Source organism: Papaver somniferum, chromosome 1, assembly GCF_003573695.1.
Source record: "Papaver somniferum cultivar HN1 chromosome 1, ASM357369v1, whole genome shotgun sequence".
Classification (NCBI taxonomy): Eukaryota; Viridiplantae; Streptophyta; class Magnoliopsida; order Ranunculales; family Papaveraceae; genus Papaver; species Papaver somniferum.
The window spans coordinates 7,016,611-7,036,416 of NC_039358.1; the positions used below are offsets into that span (position 1 = coordinate 7,016,611).

General features: G+C 36.5%; 1 protein-coding gene, 1 long non-coding RNA gene and 1 pseudogene across 2 annotated transcripts; 2 read left to right on the top strand and 1 right to left on the bottom strand.

Annotated features, from left to right (window-relative positions):
• The first annotated feature begins 683 nt into the window (after window positions 1–683).
• LOC113278675 lies at window positions 684–2,635 on the top strand. The gene is made up of 4 exons (XR_003325615.1): window positions 684–1,073; window positions 1,347–1,439; window positions 1,591–1,793; window positions 2,077–2,635. It is a non-coding gene; the product is annotated as an uncharacterized LOC113278675 (long non-coding RNA).
• Window positions 2,636–2,690: 55 nt separating this feature from the next.
• Window positions 2,691–4,883, top strand: LOC113303282 (pentatricopeptide repeat-containing protein At5g08510-like). Its single transcript, XM_026552596.1, has 4 exons — window positions 2,691–2,768; window positions 3,147–3,197; window positions 3,874–4,350; window positions 4,476–4,883. Exons 1-4 carry the CDS (start codon window positions 2,691–2,693, stop codon window positions 4,881–4,883), a joined length of 1,014 nt encoding a protein of 337 aa, XP_026408381.1.
• LOC113278668 lies at window positions 4,644–10,807 on the bottom strand (annotated as a pseudogene).
• Window positions 10,808–19,806: the final 8,999 nt, after the last annotated feature.

Here is a 19,806-nt window from a genome sequence, read left to right on the forward strand (position 1 = left end):
GAGGTTTTACCCCTCCTAACTAGCCAACAGAATTCACTTTACTAAGAATAGTAAGAGAGAGTTGTCTTTTCATTGTACCTTATCCTTCTTTATATAGACTTTCCAAAATCCCCTTCACTAGTGGAATAGGTTTTTTTTTGATCCATATAGTTGGACATTGACCAAACATAACGGTCTCTAATATGGTAAAAACACGAAAAAATTCTGAGCTTATGATAACCGTCTCTGAATAACTACTATATCTCCTCGAGTTTGCTACCAATCCAGCGACCCATGAAAATTGATTTATTTTTAATACTCCCTCCGTTCTTTTTTAATAGGCCAGTTTTGTTTTTAGCGAAATTTAAGGAAATTAAGAGAACTAATCATTGAAAGTGGTCCTCATGACACTTGTCAATAAAAGAAGTGAAATGAAATGGTCCCCATGACACTTGTTAGTAAAAGAAGTAAAGTGAAGTGGTTCACATGACACTTGTCATCAAAAGAAATTAAGAGAAAAGTGGTCCCAAAAATTAAAATAACATTTGACTTTCCCAATTAGGAAACTGACTTATTTTTTGGAATTTTTATTTATAGAAACTGGTTTATTAAAAAAAAAACGGAGAGAGTATTTTTTTATTATTTATTGAGCATATAAATACCTTTTTCTCTCTATTATTTCCAATCTTACCTTTTCTTTTTTTTTCTCGGTCTTCCGTCTCTAACCTAATGAACAGCTCCATGGAAATGGAGAAATCGGTAAGTTGTTTCAACCAAAAATAATAAACCCACCCTTCTCTCGATTCTTCTTCTGAAGTCACTTAATAAACCCAACCTTCTCTTGATTCTTCTTCTGAAGTCCCTTAACTCACTTGTCGATCTGTAAATCTCAAATCTGTTGGGAACATATTCAATCCATTTTAGGGTTTTATCAAAATCTCTAACTAAATCTGAATAAATAATCATCGTATGAATGATTACTGCTACAGCTGGTGGTCTTTTAGGGTTTGAGAATCTGGAGTTATTCTTTGAAGATTTACTTTATTCGATTCAATTTTTTGTTAATGAAGTTATGAAATCCATATTTTCCTCAGGTATGCTGGTGGAGTAGTTCTAATTATATGCGTGGTAGAGATATTGTTAGTTATGAATACAAATTCTTTTATTGTTCAACATATTTGTATGGGTGTTCTTAATGATTCTGATGTTGGGTTTACAATTTTTCTAAAATTGGCAGAAGTTCTATATATAATTTTAGAATATCTTGGTTATGTTTTGGTATAATTTGTTATGTAAGGTATATATTACGTTATGTGTGGTCATCAAAGTCTTCTTTTAATACTGATTTGATTGTCCTTTCCATGCAGGTAAGAAACACACCATGGGGTGAAAGGGTATCATTTGTTTTCAATCCTTGCTCAGATCTTATTGCAAAGCCGTTGCATGTGACTCCATTTATGGTATAGTTAACTGAACTCCTAGTTAATTCGAACTTTTTTTTCTTTGATGTGACAACAAGAAATATATGTGTGGATCTTAACAAAATTCATACTAATTCGTATTGTATGTTCAAGACTGGTTAATGATTCCAATTTGGTTGGAATTTCGCAGGATATGCTTTGGAATTGGACCATAAAAGCAACTGCACCTGGCAAATTATCTTTTAGTGTCAGTTTCTCTTCGGCGCCCCAACCTGGGAGACTACTTCACAGCTACTTTGAAGTTTGAATGTTAAAAGAGTCTTCTGGGGCATCAGACCCAGCATTGTTGTTTTGGCTGATGCCTCACGAAGTTGCATTGTTGATAACTGGCAAGTAATTTTTGGAATTTACATCCGAGTATACAGTAATTAGCTCTACTGTTAGGAATGAGAGTGTTAACATACAAACTAAGCTCATTCCCAACCTGAAAGCAGCCTAACTGTTAACATATTCTTGGATTGTTTATGAGAATGGCATCAGATAATGAAAAGAAACTAGTTGAGAGCCTTCAAATAAATGTGGCAAAATGTCCAGTCTATTATTAGTTCAGAGAAAATCTGAAAGTTCGTGATCTACATTGGGACAAATTCACTTACTCTTTGATATTGCTTTATAGGCTCTCAAGTTGTGGTGGAAAAACGTTCACATTGTACCACACCCCAGAGAAGAAGCTTTAATGCGGGATGGCAAACTCCAACGTTGTCCTGTATTTGTGAAGGAAGATGATGCCAGTTTCTCCAATGTTGCGGCTGACAATAATGACCAGAAACATAAGTATGTACGTTGGAGAGAAGCTCAGTGGCCATTGGCTTGGTCACTTGTATCAGTATAGGTATGTGTTGTTTGTTCCCTTAAACCATAACCATCGGCGAAATCTGCACCTTGTCCCAAGAATTGGGGATAATAGGCGCTTTGTCTGTATGAGTGTAGGCAATATGCTGCGAATTCTCTGGGTGTTATTTAAGTTATACTTCCGCAATGCAATTCTAGCAGTATCATATACATCTCTGAAGTCATGATGATCCATTTCAGGGTGTCTAAAATTGTGCTAAATCTTTTAAGCACTAAGAAATATTGAAAGTGGATGTTATTATATCCATTTTTCGTATGGTATGCACATGTGATGCTACATCAGCTGTCATTATTTCTTTGCAGTATTACTAATTTTCTTGGTATGACACAAGCTTACTGATTTATAGTTATGTAGTTCTTGTACTAGTTATGTGTTAAATGTATGATAGTGAAGAAGTAAGTTGCCGAAGGTTTACTTATGAAGTTGAAGAACTAACTGTGCTAAAAACAACCCGGGTGATTGTTCACCACTCTTCTCGCTTCTAAGTAACTTCGTATAATCTGTGTTTCTCCGGTGATCTTCACCTATCCTGATGTCACTTGATCTTAATTTTTGTGATCTTCATCTTCATCATCTTCATCATAAGATATGACCCCCAAATACTTTCATACTCCAATCATTTTATTCATTATAGGAGCCAATACTGATGTCGGTGGATGTGAAGCAGAATTATAGGTCTCTATTTCTTACTCAGATAGAAATGGACCACTTGTATGTCTCCATTTTTTACTCATGGTAGTTTAGTCTTTGTAAAACATGTTAGACCCATACAGTCCATGCAAGGATGATGCATGATATGTTGTGTTATACTAGAATCAAGGCGTGTTATATAGTGTTTTGTTAGAGGGCATTTTTATACCAAGGAAATATCAGAGTTGTCTTGTGCCTAGTTAGCAATTCGGGATTCGGCAAACGCACGGAACGGCAAACGTACGAGTATTATACGGTTTTGTAAAATCCAGATTCGGTCCAAAATTCGGTCAACGGGACGTGATTCGTCAGTAATTCGGAACGGCATACGTACGTGTATAATTCGATTTATAAATGTGAGTTCGGCTCTGAAAATTCGGTATCTATATATAACAAATAATTTGTATTTATAAGGTCATAGACCAATTTTTATGCATGTGTGAGTTATTTAAAGAAAAAATAAACTTAATATGATGATATGAATAATATATACAACATTAGTTATCCAAGAGAACGTCGTATGGTGGTTTAGATGCTTGGTTAGTGAGTTTGAGATCTCTCACCTTCACCTTCAAATCTCTTCAGTCGTTTTTGTTTCATAAAAATTACAACACGTCTAATATTCGGTCGTGTATGCTCGGGAGGCAGTAAAGTTCAAAAAGTGGAGTCTTTGAAAAGTAAAAGCTAAAGAATTTATGGCGAATTAAGCGGCCGTATCATTCGGGATACGTAAAATTCGTGAACGATTCGCGAATAATTCGGGAATGCCACATAATACGCGATTTGGGTTCGGAGTTGCAAACGTACGCGAATAAGACGGTAAAATTCGCGAATGATTTGCGAATCATTCGCGAACTTACTAACTAGGCTTGGAATTCGATAATATCGGGGTATAAAAGAAATGGGGATTTAGTTGGAGCCAGAGAATTGTTCGAGTCCATGCCGTCAAGGAATGTGGTTTCTTGGACTGCAATTATTTCAGGGTATTCGCAAAATGGACTGTATGATAATGCACTTGAAATGTGTTTGAGAATGGAAGGGGAGAATGGGGTTCCGCCCAATGAGGTCACACTTGCTAGTGTTCTTCCAGCTTGTGCTAATCTTGGGGCTTCAGAGATTGGAGAAAGAATCGAAACTTACGCTAGGGGGAAGAGGTTCTTAAGGAATATATATGTCAGTAATGCTTTGTTGGAGATGTATGCGAAGTGTGGGAAGATCGATGCAGCGAGACGAATTTTTGATGAGATCGGCAGTAAGAGAGACTTGTGTACTTGGAATTCAAAGATCATGTGCATGGCTGTCCATGGGAGATCGATGGAAGGGCTGGAACTTTTTCATGAAATGGTGGTATGTATTTATATTAATGTTTGATTGAATTTTGCTCTGCAATTTAATCAGTTTCATTAAACCAGAATAGTTTGTGATTGCTGTATTAATATTCTGGTCTTAATTTTGGATTGCCTATAAATTAGCGAGGAGGGACGGCCCCAGATGATGTAACATTTGTAGGGGTTCTTCTTGCATGCACTCATGATGGTCTAGTTGAAGAAGCTTATCAGTTCTTTAAATCAATGAAAAAAGATTTTTCCATCACGCCTAAGCTAGAACATTACAGTTGCATCGTTGATCTCTTAGGTCGAGCTGGAAAACTAAAGGAAGCTTATGATCTCATAAAAAGTTGCAATACCGAATACTTACAGTGGAAGTGTAGTGAAATTAAATGGCCTTCATTTACTCAATTAGAAGGCCAAAAACATGAGCACTGTTATGAACTTTCTACTTTTCATGTAAAAACAAGAAATCTACACATATATGATTATATAAATCGAATAATTGACGGGAATTTTCTTCTCTTCGTATTGTTTAAAACAACCTCATAGAACAACTTTACCTAAGCTGTCTTATGCTTTCTTGTACTTCTTAGATACCCGTCTTCTCCTCCTTCCAGCAAATTTAAGAACCTCGTCTATCAGAATCACTGGTGCTGAGACCAAGATTACCAAAATCCACTCGTTTAGTGTCAGTGGAACGATTCCGAAAACGTCAGCTAAAAACGGTATGTATAGGATGAGAAAATGAAGCCCAAATGAGACTGACATGGCCAGGAGAAGAAAAGGGTTTCTCCATGGAGGCATTCTTACTAAACTATTATCTTCAGACAGGGCATTCAAGGAATTGAACATCTCAATTGCAACCAGAACAGAGAGAGATAGAGTCATTGCCTTGACTTTACCGGTGGAGAAGTAATCACATGGGTCTGAGAAAGTGACAATACGACCTCCAGCGACTGTGAATGGAGCCGCCGAGAAATTTCTCCATGTAGGGCATTCTCCCCATGTTCGTAGTTGAGATAGGGTGACCAGAGTGTGCCCATCAACAGCAAGATCAATGCCCAAAAAAGAAGCTCGAGTGTACCACAAGACGAAAACACCAACAGTTGCAAAACCCACATATGATCCGATCACCTGAAAAATTCAAAAAGCAATTTAGTAACTAGTCTCCAATTTACGTATGAGGATCCTTTTAAACCTTATCAGTGATGACGATAACTTGGAGATGATCCAAGTCATAATAACCTTTAGAGATATTACTAACAACACCTAGATCATCAACACCATATAAATCAGTCTGTCTAGAATTCACGACCCCATCTAAAGTAACTTGCAAATAACAGCTAACTCGAGGCTCATCAGAAAAATTCAACCAAGTTTTGAGAAGAATTAAAAGTTATACAGCTGTTTAGACTTTTTCATGAGGAATCATCTTTGGAAACAAAGAGTCCTTGGAATCATGTTGATGGGTGCAAGTGGGATCACGGGGTAAGAATAATACATGGTCAAAACAATTTTGATGGTAGTAGAGTTGAATTCTCACCATGTACCGAAAGAAAACCCAAGAGTTGATCAGAGCATCATTGCTCTTACGAGGTGGTTTCCGCATGATATCAACATCAGCTGGGTTAAAACCAAGAGCTGTTGCAGGCGGACCGTCAGTAACTAAATTGACCCAAAGAAGTTGCACTGGTATCAAGACTTCTGGTATGCCAAGTGCTGCCGTTAAGAAGATTGATATTACTTCACCTACATTAGATGATATCATGTACCTGTAAACCAAAAAAGGAGAGCTTTTGGTAAGGACATCCAGAATATGTCTAACCTGAATGAACAGAAAAAAGTAAACAGAAGCTCAGGGACGTACCTGATGAAAGCTTTCATGTTATTGTAAATCGATCGACCCTCGGCAACAGCAGAACAATAGTACTGAAATTATCATCTGCCAAAACCATATCTGATGCTTCTTTGGCAACCTGAAATAGTGAAACCACGATTTTTTAATTAATTAACATCATAACAGCGTTTGTTGACAAATATGAGTTGCATTTATTATAACCATAAAGAGGATTTAGGCCCTGTAATTATGAAAATGCGCAAACCCAAAACCTATATGTCAATAAGGCATAGTCAACAACAGGTGTAAGGATAAATTTCTAAGATGGTCATAAAGGTGATCGACCGTAATTATAGCCACCATACCTCAGTTCCTGATACCCATTGCAATCCTATGTCAGCCAGCTTCAGTGCAGGCGCATCATTCACACCATCTCCCGTCATTGCAACGATTTCACCCATTTCTTTCAGCATTCTGACAATATCTTGCTTGTGTTTTGGCTCAGCCCGAGAGAAAAGCATCCCACCAGGTTTTGACAAAATCTCAATTTGCTGGGTGGAGGAAAAAGCCATGAACTCTTTACCAGTAACACTCTTTGCTTTGAGGTTCTCACTCTCAGAGAACAAACGAATTTCTCGACAGATAGCCTCAGCTGTGGACTTATTATCTCCAGTGATGACCATCACTTTGATCCCGGCTTCTCTACAATCTTCAATAGCTTTATGAACTTCTTCACGAGGTGGATCCTGTAATATTTAAACGTAAAGGTGAACTTTATGGGAATAACGATGACTTCAATGCTTACAGTATGACATGTCTTTCCCTTAGTCAGAAAACCAAATAAACTAGGACGCTCACCATTTTTGTAATCTTTCCACATTTTACAATTAGACATATTACTGTACTGGAACATGATTGACCAGCCAAAATACTATGCTCTTTGTCACAGAAATTTACCGACACTTTCCAACTGCAGTCAACTAATTAGTGACCAGTAATATACCAAGCTCGGGTCAGCTTTACAGCAAGATAATTACAAATTTCCCTATTACAAAGCTACTGTCGTACAATTTTCAATTAGCTCTTTGCTAGTGAAGCAGGTGGCCTATCAATGAGAGGTTAATTTAGTCATTGGGATATTATATTAACCATTTTAAAAGTCCTTTGTCAGCATCCTCTAACTAAGGTCTAAAGAGGGATCCAAACTAACCATAAGATGTAGAAGCTTAATAGTGGGTATCATCAAGTGGTGTAAACAAAATGGAAACAAAGTCTGTTAATAAATAACATAAAATGAACACTCACCCTAAGCCCGACAACCCCAACGAAAACAAGGTTGCTCTCTATAGCAGAATAGTTCGCTGGATCGAGCAGCTTCTTGTGAGCTGGATGACTCTCTAAGTAGTAGTCTGAAAATTCTCCTAGGTCATCCTTATATGCCATACCCAAGCAACGCAAACCTTTTGAGCTTAATTCCATCAGTCTCGTCAATATTAATTCCCTACAAGGATCATCCATTGGAACGACTGATCCATCAGCAAGCTGAACATATGAACTTCGCTCCAAGACACTCTCAACAGCACCCTGAAAACCAAAGAAACGCAATACAAGACCAATGTCAATGAGCGGTGGTGCAGGTTTCATAATATCTCATATTTTATATCGATAAGTTTAAGACAAACAAATCACAAAATGGATAATGCCTTTTCATGAAAACGAGGAATTCTCCAAAATCTTCATTTTCAAAATTTTGTTTTACCACAAACCTAGAAAGTTCAGCATAGAATCTTCCCTCATTAAAACACTTGAGAATGTGCATGCGCGTTCCAAATGATGTTTATTTTGGATTAAAGGATCTATCGATAATAACTGGACATTTGATGTATAACACCCTCCGGGAGATCAGCCAATAATCATTTTCATGTTGGATAAGATAAGCTAGAAATTTTAACAACATGTGTCTGAAACAGCTCAAATAGCTTGGATGATACTTAAAAGACTCACTAGAAAAGGGTAAACAAGATCCTAGTCTGATAACCAATCAAAATCGAGAATACGAGATATTTGCATATCAACACTTTGACACGCAAACACCTATAAGAGCAGCAAGATTTTCTAGTGGGGACAAAATGAAGAAAATTATGCAATTTCAAAATGCAGCTCTCCAACAATTTTAATTCAGAGCGAGCAAAGAAGCACCTTGACAAGAAGACGATTTTGACCAGTTGGCTCTCGAGCAATAACACTCATCGATTTACGAACTCGATCAAACTCCAAAGTAGCAACCCTTTTTGATCTTTTTGCCCACCAATCACAGCAACCTATAATGGTCCCGCCATAACTAGACAGTCAGGAAATTTGAAGTTTATATAATGAAAATGACCAAATATAATATTTCAGGTTTCCTCTCAGCGCTCACCTAGTTTGATGGTGCTTCGATCAATTGAATAGTCTGCAGCAAGCTGTAAATCTCGTATCCTATTCCTTGCCTTAATATCTGGAACCCCCATTTTCTCCACCAATACCTTGAGAGCTGCTTCAGTAGGCAAACCTGTAGCCTGAAAAAGGTGGCCTTTGCAAAGAACTCCAGCGTCATTGCAAACTGCACATATCTCTGCCATGGCTTGCAAATTTGCATCCATGTTGTAACAAGTCCAATCCACGATTCCTCCATCCTTCGGATTGTACGTAGTTCCTTTAACATGAAAAAGTCGAGACATTGTTGTTTTCCCGCCTAAAGTGAAAAAGTCGGTAACCGACATCTGGTTAGTCGTAAGCGTTCCAGTTTTATCCGAACAAATAACTGTTGTGCACCCCAAGGTTTCTACACTTGGAAGTTTCCGAACAATTGCATTTTTTCGTGCCATTTTCCTGGTACCCAAAGCCAAGCAAGTCGTTATTACAGCAGGAAGACCTTCAGGGATTGCAGCTACTGCGAGAGCAACAGCTATCTTGAAATAGTAAGTGCATTTCTCAAAAGAGAACCGAAAATTTTTAGGCCATCCATCAACGACCTCCCATGTCAAGAAATATTTGTAATTGATGATCCACACTGTCAAACAAATAATCCCAATGGCAGTTGTTAACCTCCCGCCAAACTCATCAAGTTTCTTCTTCAAAGGAGTATCACTCTCCTCCAGTGAAGCTTCATGAATCTGAGTTTGGATATTTCCAATTTCAGTTTTCATCCCACTGCTTACAACAACACATAAACAACTTCCATTCACCACTGTTGTGCCTGCAAAAACCATACATTCTTTAGCCTGCAGTTCACAGTCATCTATGAAAACGGGGCTCGTGGTTTTGATCACAGGCATGGCCTCTCCTGTTAGCGAGCTTTGTTCAACCCTTAACGTCGATGTTTTTAAAGATGCAACTCTCATGTCAGCAGGGACTTTATCTCCAACCCTTAATTCCACTATATCTCCAGGGACAAGTTCCCTAGCAGGTAAATCCGGCACATAATATCCATCTCTAAGAACTTTCGCAGATTCACTTTGCATCTCTTTAAGAGCATCAAGTGCCTTTTCAGCATTGGTTTCCTGCCAAACCCCAACTACGGCATTTAACACAAGGATCATCAGAATCACAAACGGTTCGACGTAAGCCTCAAAACCTGTTTCCCCCGTTTCATTCCCTTGCACATAAGCAAGAACGAACGATATAAAAGCCGCAAGTAGAAGAATTTTGACAAGCATGTCGTCAAATTGTTCTAAAACTAGTTTCCACAGAGGTTTTCCCTTCTCTTTTTGGAGCTCATTCCAACCATGAATCTGTCTACGCATCTCAACCTCAGATGAATCCAAACCCTTCTCCAATTTCACATTGTATTCTTTTAGGCATTGCTCAACTGACCAAGACCATGCAGGAAACGGTTTTTCCTCCATTTTATGTATCTGAGTTCAATTACTTGTTACAAAAATATATCCCCGGCTTCTAAAGTTATTATCTCACACCCATTCAGATTCCTACATCGAATTTACACTCACATTAGCACGGACCAGTATAACTTTGTGAAAATTTAGCAAATTGTCCTTCTATGGAAAATTAACCCAATAATATTTAACCAAAATCCCCGTTAATAACAAAATAAAAAACTATTCTTTGTTGCAAACTAACAGTTTTCTAAAGGAACCAATTGCCGAAAGGACATGAATCAGATACAACCCATATTTAGGATTAAATTAAAGATGTTCACTTTTTCTTTTCAATTTACTTACAATACATTTCAAATTAAGTAATAGATACATAATTGAACAAGTAATAGATACATAATTGAACAAGTAAAAGACCATAATTGAACAAGTAAAAGAGAGTATCATACCTACAAATTGACGCAAACCCATAAGTTCAACAGAAAGCCTGTGTAGAGATTTCCACAATTTGAGAAGTTAAGATTAAATAGAATAAGAGAGACTCGTCAAATACCCTTGATGAGAAGAATGTAGAAAAAGAAGAGATGGCTTGAAGACAAAGCGAAGGAGGAATTCTTCTTGAATGGGATATTTCTACTTATAGACTGAGATGAGAACAGAATTTTTCAATGGATTCTGTCTGTTTTTGATTTGTTTTTTTTCCTCTTTCTTGTAAAAAGTCTCTCTAACTCTCACTTTCTCTGTTATTTCCTCTCTTCTCTCTCTGGAAAAGAAAACAGAAATTTATTTCAAAAACTTAAAAACAAAGAGAAATACGCTCTTACCCTCGACTTTTTAGTTTTATTTACAGGGAATAACCTTGGTAAGTTGACCAGCCGTACCAGATCATCACATTACCTAATTCTGCTTTCCATGATGTTTTGGTTGAGTAAACTAGAGCATAATCTACTATAATATGTTCCATATATTGGCTCATCGCTAGGACGGATTCTGGAAGGCTAAATTTCCTTGTAAGCCCGGGCTAGAAGCCTTGATGGAGTAGAACTTTTTTTTTTTTTTGGCTTGTGGACTGGGAGGACTACCCGGACTAAAGCCCCCTTTAGCCCAGCTGTAGGTCCGTCAGTGGCTCATCGGCTTGTGGCAGACTGTTGTATCTTAAAGATTCGGGGTATTCTCTTCCACTTTTTATGAACTCTTATGACAGGGATGAAAATATTGTGAAAACATTGAATGAAACGTTTGTTTCTTAGCCAAAAAAAAAAATGTTCCATATATAGTGCTAAATGCTTGTCACGATTTGTTTTGTGATATTGTTCAATTTCATTGTGCTAGGTACGTGCATGATGTCAAATTGGGGGTTCATAATAGTCTGATTGTGATTGATTACCGATGGCGGGGTTGGTAAGAGCAAACGTTAGGAGAGTGCACTAAGACATAATTTTGACGGACAATTGATGAAAAGCTACAAATCCGTTTAGCTAAGGGGAAATATGTTTTTTTTTGTTGGGAAAACCGGCATGACATGATCGTTATAACGCGATTTGACGGGTATAGACATTTTTCGGGTCGAGAAATATGTTTTTTTTGAAGCATAATGCGTTGTTATTTAGGGAAAAAAAATACATTTCAACAATTAAATAAAAAATAAATAAATAAAATAATTTGAAATTCCTATTTAACGGTTTTAATGTACTTAAAAACGTTATAACATGTCTAAAAGTATTGTTTTTTTTTTGTGCTTTTGTTTTTTAACTGCACACATTCAGAAAATGATCTTTAATTAATGGCCATGACATGCATATTGATTCGCTTCTTGACGCAATCTATTACACCCTAGCTTAATAAAATTTGGAACAAATTATATTCTAATCAAAAATATCATTAATGAACGTAACGCCATCGAGACCATGTTTGTTGACAAATAAATTTGAAATTGGTAGAGGGAAAACCTGGCCAAATTAAAGATGCGACTATTTCTAATGAGATGTTTTGGAGCACGTGTCAAAATATGTGCATAATATCTAGCCCTTTATAGAAAATGGTATGTTTCTTAGATTCAGACAAACCCACAATGAGTTATTTGTTTCATGCACTTGCTATATTGTGGCGCAACGTATTTTCTCAATCCCTATTGCATCTTCAACCCATCAGTCAATCTCGTCAATTATGAAATTTCTGAGCCCCAAATATTTTTTTAGTGAAGTCGAATTAAAATTGGTTAGTAGCCCGCGAGAACAAGCAAAATGTGTGTTATAGATATAGAGTAAACAATACTATCTCCAAATATTTAATTAGGTAATTTGAATTTTTAGTAACAATTATACATTTTTTTCTAGGAGGGAAATATGTGAATGATGCAAGGTCAATTTTCATTACCATCGGCATGTATTAAGCCGGTGGTTATCTTATGACGCTGGGTATCTATTATTCCAAAGGATTGCAATAAAGATACTAAGCCAAAACCAACACACCATCTGGACGAGAGAGGAACTGAAGTGTGTTTGAAAAAAAATTGTAATGAAGTTACTTACACGGTTATATGTGTGAAAACATGAAAACAATTCTTAAAAACGCACGTTAAAATGTTATGTAAAAGAAAAGAACATAAAAAATTAATCTTAGTTTCCATTTCACATCGCATAGATGGGTATCGGGACCCTCACGGGCACGGTATATGAGTGTGACCGATTTAACGAGCGCTTTTCTGGAAAAAAAACTAGTGTTTTTCAAACCTTGGTAACCATAGAACGATTATAGGCCGATCATCTTGATTACAACTCTAAAACTACTTCTTCCAAAATGAGTCCTAGAAAAGACGAATGGAGAATCTTTTGGGGATAAATGGTTGCTTTCTCACTGATACAAATCCATTAGAAAAAAAAAGTGAAGGGATGATTTCAAAGTTGTTTATCTTTTTTTTTTAATACAGGAAAAAAATACATAAGACGAGGATGTTTCCACTCCTTAAATTACCGGCCCCTACTTCTTCAGTTACATCTGCTTCAGAATCAAAATTAGGGGTGATTGATAAGCGCATTATTTACATGTTTTGAATGTCGGTTTTGGAAATTCCTTGGTGTCCAAACTACCTTGGTTTATAAATGGTGAACTTTGTTCTTGTTAAAAATTTATCCTAAGGCAGACACTTAATTTTTTGTTGTCATTGATGTAGCCGAAAAATATTATTACTTGTAATACTATCTTGGAGAGGAGAGTAACTTAATAAGGTGAAATCTCTTACATCTGCTAATTTATATACTTTTTTGGGATCAAGAAACGTCTAGATAGTACCGGACGTTGGTGGGAAACTAGGATTGCATTTCTATTTTAGTTTTCGATTATTAATTTGATTAACCAATGGTTGTTGAATCTTGATTGCACCTAGTTTGATTATTTTTGAGAGCCTTCTCTTCTGACATAAGGCCACTCAAACTAAATCAAGATTAGCGGTAGATCAGATTTTTCTTTAGTTCTGAGGTTGACTTGTGATCATCCATTATTAGAAGACTCTATTTTGTGCATGATCGATCATAAGATAGAATCAAGTTTGTTTGTGCAGGTACAAAAGAAGACATTGAAGAATTGAAGATAAGAAGATTTCTTATTGGTTTCGTATCTTTGTAATTTAACTTCGTGGACAAACTTGATCGGCTGAGATCCAACTAGATCTTGTTTATATTTGATAGACAATTGATTAAATCGTCGTATAAGATTGGAAAGCCATCATTTGGTGGTATTCTTCAGTATCCGAGTCCGATAGTTAGTATACCTAGATCTGGTTATTTCGATAATCTTGGTCTTGGTAAATCTTACCCCAACAAAGAAGTTTAATACCATTTCTTATGGTTTAAACTCTTAATTGTCAACTTAAGTCCTTATGTAAGTCGAAAAAAAAATCTTAATTTATTAGTGTTGATGGTGGATTTTTAACAAGGGACAACATTATTAATCATAGCCTTGTATATCTCTGACCCGGATTCAGACGCATATATGAAGTAAAAATTCATATTTTGTAATTTAGATATAAAATCTCCTGTCATCATGATATCTGACAGATCATGTAACCTATCCAGAGCATAAATATGCAACGACGATATTTGGGTCTCTCTGATGAGCTTTCAATATTCTGCATACTTCATTATCGATATATTGTACAACTCAGTATCCACTTTTGCATATAATTGAGAATGATTGGACAACACTTAGTTAGTTCAGAGCAACAATGTCTTCAGGATGTCACTTGTGTTGGTCATATTATTCCCCTCTAGGTAATCCCTGAATATACAGAATAAATAATCAGAACGAGTATGATGCTTCTACCACCTCATTCATCGATTCTCGAATCAATTTATAATGCTCCTAGACAGATTGCCTGCTAGTATAGTGCTACTACTTAATTAAGTCTAATGTCATATTCATTAATTGAATTCCTAGAAAATATTGTATTTTCGACATAATATACTTCAATTCACAGGTTTTCTCGTATGAATTCCATGGATTAGTAATGAATATTCGCATTTCGGACATACTGCCACCACCGAGTAAGCCCCGAGAAAATGGCATGGGCGTATTTAGCGATGATGCTCAAATGAGCACCCAAAAGCATGGAAGAATGAGGATATATATGGAAGATTCATCAAAGGATGATAAAGGAGAGAGAAAATAAATAAAATAGTAATAATAAAGAGATGCGCGAGACTGGGAACGCCGGGTCTGTCCATGCAGCCGGTGCCGTGGACGGTCCCATGTTTTTTACCTTTAAATTTCTTGGTTATTTTATTATTTCCTTAATCCATGACTTAATCATTAAATCAACCTCCATATCTTATCAGATATTGCTTCATTCACCATATGATTTACAAAGCAAGTGGTCCCACAATCACTAGACTTTTATACTATATAATATATTAATATTTTAATATTTTTAAATATTGGTCTTTAGAGTAAAATCCTACTTCCTCATAAAAGCATAAATAATGCTCGAACAACTACCAAAAATACCAAAATTCTCAGGAATGATCGACAATCGACATGTTGGACGGTGCACTACCATGTATGGTCCTGGTCGGTCCCCCTTTGCCACCACCATCGGTCCCACTTCATTCATAATAATCATCCATTTGGTTCGTCCTATTTGCACCCAGTTATATAATCATCCATATACTGCCTAGCCTGTTCCACCTGTTCTCATACTAGTGGTCATCTCTACCCATTGGTCGATCCATCTCCGTGATCCATGCGAAACTAGGGTTTCTTGATGCTCGGCAAAGCATAGTTCTAATTAGGTTTAAGCATCAATACTTTATATATATATATATTGATCCATCTATCAATATTTTAATTAAATATTTAATGTTTGGTCTTGCTACCAATATTTTAATTGCTCAGCGAACCAATATTTTATTAATTCAACAATCAATGTTCAATTGCTCTGAGAAGTAATATTTCATTGCTCGGTCATCCAATATTACATTGGTCGATCATCCAATATTTTGTTGGTCCATCAACCAATATCTGAATAATTTAATCTTTTCTTTGTCATTCAGACTACTCATGACATGGTGGATCGAGGAAAAATATTTTATAGTTACTCAACATTATTAATATCAAACGCTTGATATATCAAAATATACATTCGTCCATGATCGATCCAGCAATTTCATTAGGCCTATGATCATTAATCCAAATCATTCGAGTATCATTGCTGCATCAGCTTACGCAATGATATGTCACAATCACCAGTTATTTCCAGACTCAATGTCTCAGCATAATTGTTGTCTCGGTAGAATATTATGCTTAATTCATTATAATGAGTTACAGAGCATGTCACATTTATCATTCAAAATTATGCTCGACTCATCAAGCTAAGAGTCTCGGTATAGCTACTATTGACCAAACAAATACTCGTCTGTAAAGTAGCCTTCGTATATGAGACATAAATCATGTCACATGGGGATATTCACTAGGTTTTTGGTCTGGTGGCCAACAACACGTGCGATGCAGAAATACATCCACGATGAGAAATATGAGTAGGTGGTGTTTTCAGTTGAAGGAGTAAATGAAGTAGTGGATAGAAAATCAACCAAGTGTCTCTTGTAATGTGAAATTAGCTCAACCACGATTTTCCATTTCCCTACTCTTCCACTCCTCTTCAGCCGTCACCACTTTCTGGAGATTAATGTGCTAACCACCTGTACTTCAAATAGTTCCTCGACCTGTGAGATTAATATGCTAACTACCTAATACAATTTATGACAGTCCATTATTTACACATTGAAGCTTTCTTTTGGTCTAATAACACCGATAAATCATGTTCAAAGCAGTTTAATACATCATTCACAATCAATCGATTATCATTTATCTCAAACATTCTCATCTTTCCTACCTACAAATCAAACCTTATCCTTCATTGTGATCGAAATGAATCTGGTATGGCATTTTATCGCTTCAGGCCAAAGTATTACAGATTGATTTCTCGAACTCAAAGCATTCCCATGCAGTGCATTTGTTAAAGGTTTTAGACGATTTTTTCGATCATGCGTCTACCTACTCCACCACTTTACACTTTAACCAGTAAATCATTTTTACCCATCAACGATTGGTCTAATGTATGTTATAATTAAATGTAATTCTAATTAAAATATAAAACTGAATTAAGAATATAAGCTTATTTTTCAACAATACTTCTTTAATTTTTGCAGGTGAAATTTTCAAATTCATTAACAAGTGCGCTTTTTACAAGATAAAAACTTCGAATCAATCATTAACAAATGCACCATCTAACATGATATAAACTAGATAATAGTAATTTATAATAAAGACTTTGATAATAAAAATCTTGGACAATCTTCTTTATTTTGTTTTCCTTGTTAATTTCACGCAACTTCCAATCAATACGCTCATGAACGAAGTTTCCTTTGCTTTTGTATTGGTACTTTGGCTAACTTTAAAATTTTCCTTGCCTTGGACTCTTATTTTCTTTTTCTTAGGTGCATGTTTGACTTGGTTAACATCATAAACTTGGAGACTGCGTTTTATATATTATTTTATAACTATCACATATCTTGCTAGCAACAATTTCAACTAATACTCCTGAAACTCAAGTTTGGTTGAAACTTTGCCATTTGAAAATTTTTGAGAAAATTTTAGAGACAAAAAGATAAACAGAGAAAAATTTTGAAAAAAAAATTTGGTGTAAAAATCACCTATTATAGGAAACTGAGAAATAACCGCCGGTGCTAGACTTTCCATCGAGCGATATTGATTATAAAACTAGTAATACAGTCTTTATCATTGGTGATATAGGTATTGTCGCTCGATTGAAAATATAGGTTGAACAATTTTCCCATGATAACGAAAAATGAAATCTTTTGGCATACGCCATAGGAACCGGCCTCATGAGGCAGATTAGAACAATATACATTTGTAGAAAAAGGATGACTGGAACTATATACATTTACAAGAATCTACATAAAAAAAAAGAAAAAAAATAGTCCATCTTTTTTGTTTTGGCAATAAAGATGGTATATTCACCGATGCAGATTTTTATCCCAAAAACTTATCATGTTACCTGAATTTCCAATAAATCGTTAGAAGGTCCATCCAGAATTGATTTTTTCACAAATATGATTGTGAACACATTAATTACGATGCCATTGACATGTCCACAAACAATATTAGCATGATTAAATAAATTCATCAATAGCAAAGGAATCTATACAATACTATAAATTCGATGACTTAACAAACTCTGAGCCTTCGGGCTCGTCCTCGTATGGATAATAACGAGAAAAGTAAACTATATTTGGGATCAAAATATAATAACAAAACATAAGATAAAACACTGAATCGTAAATGAGGCACGGATTTACATGGTTCGGCGTTAATGCCTACATCCATGGGGGTTTGAGTTTCACTATGTGTGGGGGTGTTACAAAGGAAGAAGATGGCTTCGTTTTCATCATGAAGCTCAAGGAGAAAACAGAATTCATACTTATACATCTTATTTCTCTCTCTCCTAAGATCTCCTATTTTTCACCTAAGGCTTGTCGTCCCCTCTCTCTTAGTGAAGAGAGGTATTTATAGAGTGGATACATGGGGTCCACAGTGAGAGACAATGACAGTCTTCTCTTCTTGTATTTTGTGCCAATCCCGCTGGTATCTTCGTTGCCGACGATGAATCTCGTCGGTCATATACGTCACCGATGGGTCGCCTTTCTTCTTCTCCATAAAATAGTTGACACGTACGTTATTGACGATGCCTCTCAATGATCATATACATTACTTAAGGGTCGCCTCTCTTCTTCTCCATGGAATGGTGGACACGTACTCTACATGTCTAGGGTGTTTAATGCGGGTAGTTGGGATGCCTGCACCCGTCAGACAGATATCTGGGGCTCCTGTCACATCTGTGTCAGTGCTTCAATATCCACCCTTGATCTTCGGCCTCTCCTCGAGATGGGATAAAGTAAGCCTCGGGGTGCTCTTCAGTACTTCTCAGTGGATGGCTGCTTCGGTGCCCCTGGCTGGTTGACCATTAGATCTTCTTGATGTAGGAAATGTGTAGGTAGTGAATACTTCTTGGGTGTAGGGACGTGGCATGGTGCCCCGATGCTCCATCCTGTGCGTCCTCCACGTGTAACTTTCCTGACACGTGTCGAATGACGAAATATGTGTATAGAATTTGCCCCTTTTCTTCTGACGCGGGTCTTTAGTCTAGGTTAAAAGAAAACTTCCTTCACAGTTCCTCCATCTCTCCATAATAACTCCTCATGGATTTTTGGGCACGTCCCCCACTACTTGCAATAGATTCTTCTTGAATCATGGGACGGTTTTTATCATTCTTGCTATAAATAAGAGAGGCGGAGTCATTGAAATGAATTTTATTCTCTTTCATCCTTTTGTCAGTTCACATTCTCTGAACTTCCTCATCTTCTTTTGTTCTCTAACTCTTTAGTTCTAAACTTCTTCATCTTCTTTTGTTCCTTAGTTCTTTACTTTTGCTGGTACTGCTAAGATTTGTTCATATTTTCTTGCAGTACACCATCGTCGTCCCTTTTCCGGATTTTTTAGTTCGTATTCTTCTCCTTGTTGATACTTCTGATTCTGGTATGGTATTCTTCTGGATTCTCTTCTGATTAATCTTCTGTCTATTACTGTTTCTAGGTTTTGTGATGAAGAACAAAGAACATGATAGATTGTGAACACATTAATTACGATTCCATTGACATGTCCACAAACAATATTCGCATGATTAAATAAATTCATCAATAGCAAAGGAATCTATACAATACTATAAATTCGATGACTTAACAGACTCTGAGCCTTCAGGCTCGTCCTCGTCTGGATATTAACGAGAAAAGTAAACTATATTTGGGATCAAAATATAATAACAAAACATAAGATATAACACTGAATCGTAAATGAGGCACGGATTTACGTGGTTCGGCGTTAATTCCTACGTCCACGGGGAGTTGAGTTTCACTATGTGTGGTGGCGTTACAAAGGAAGAAGATGGCTTCGTTTTCATCACGAAGCTCAAGGGGAAAACAGAATTCACACCTATACTTCTTATTTATCTCTCTCCTAAGAACTCATATTTTTTACCTAAGTCTTGTCGTACCCTCTCTCTTAGTGAAGAGAGGTATTTATAGAGTGGATACATGGGGTCAACAGTGAGAGACAATGACAGTCTTATCTTCTTGTATTCTGTGCCGATCTCGATGGTATCTTCGTAGTCGACGATGCATCTCGTCGGTCA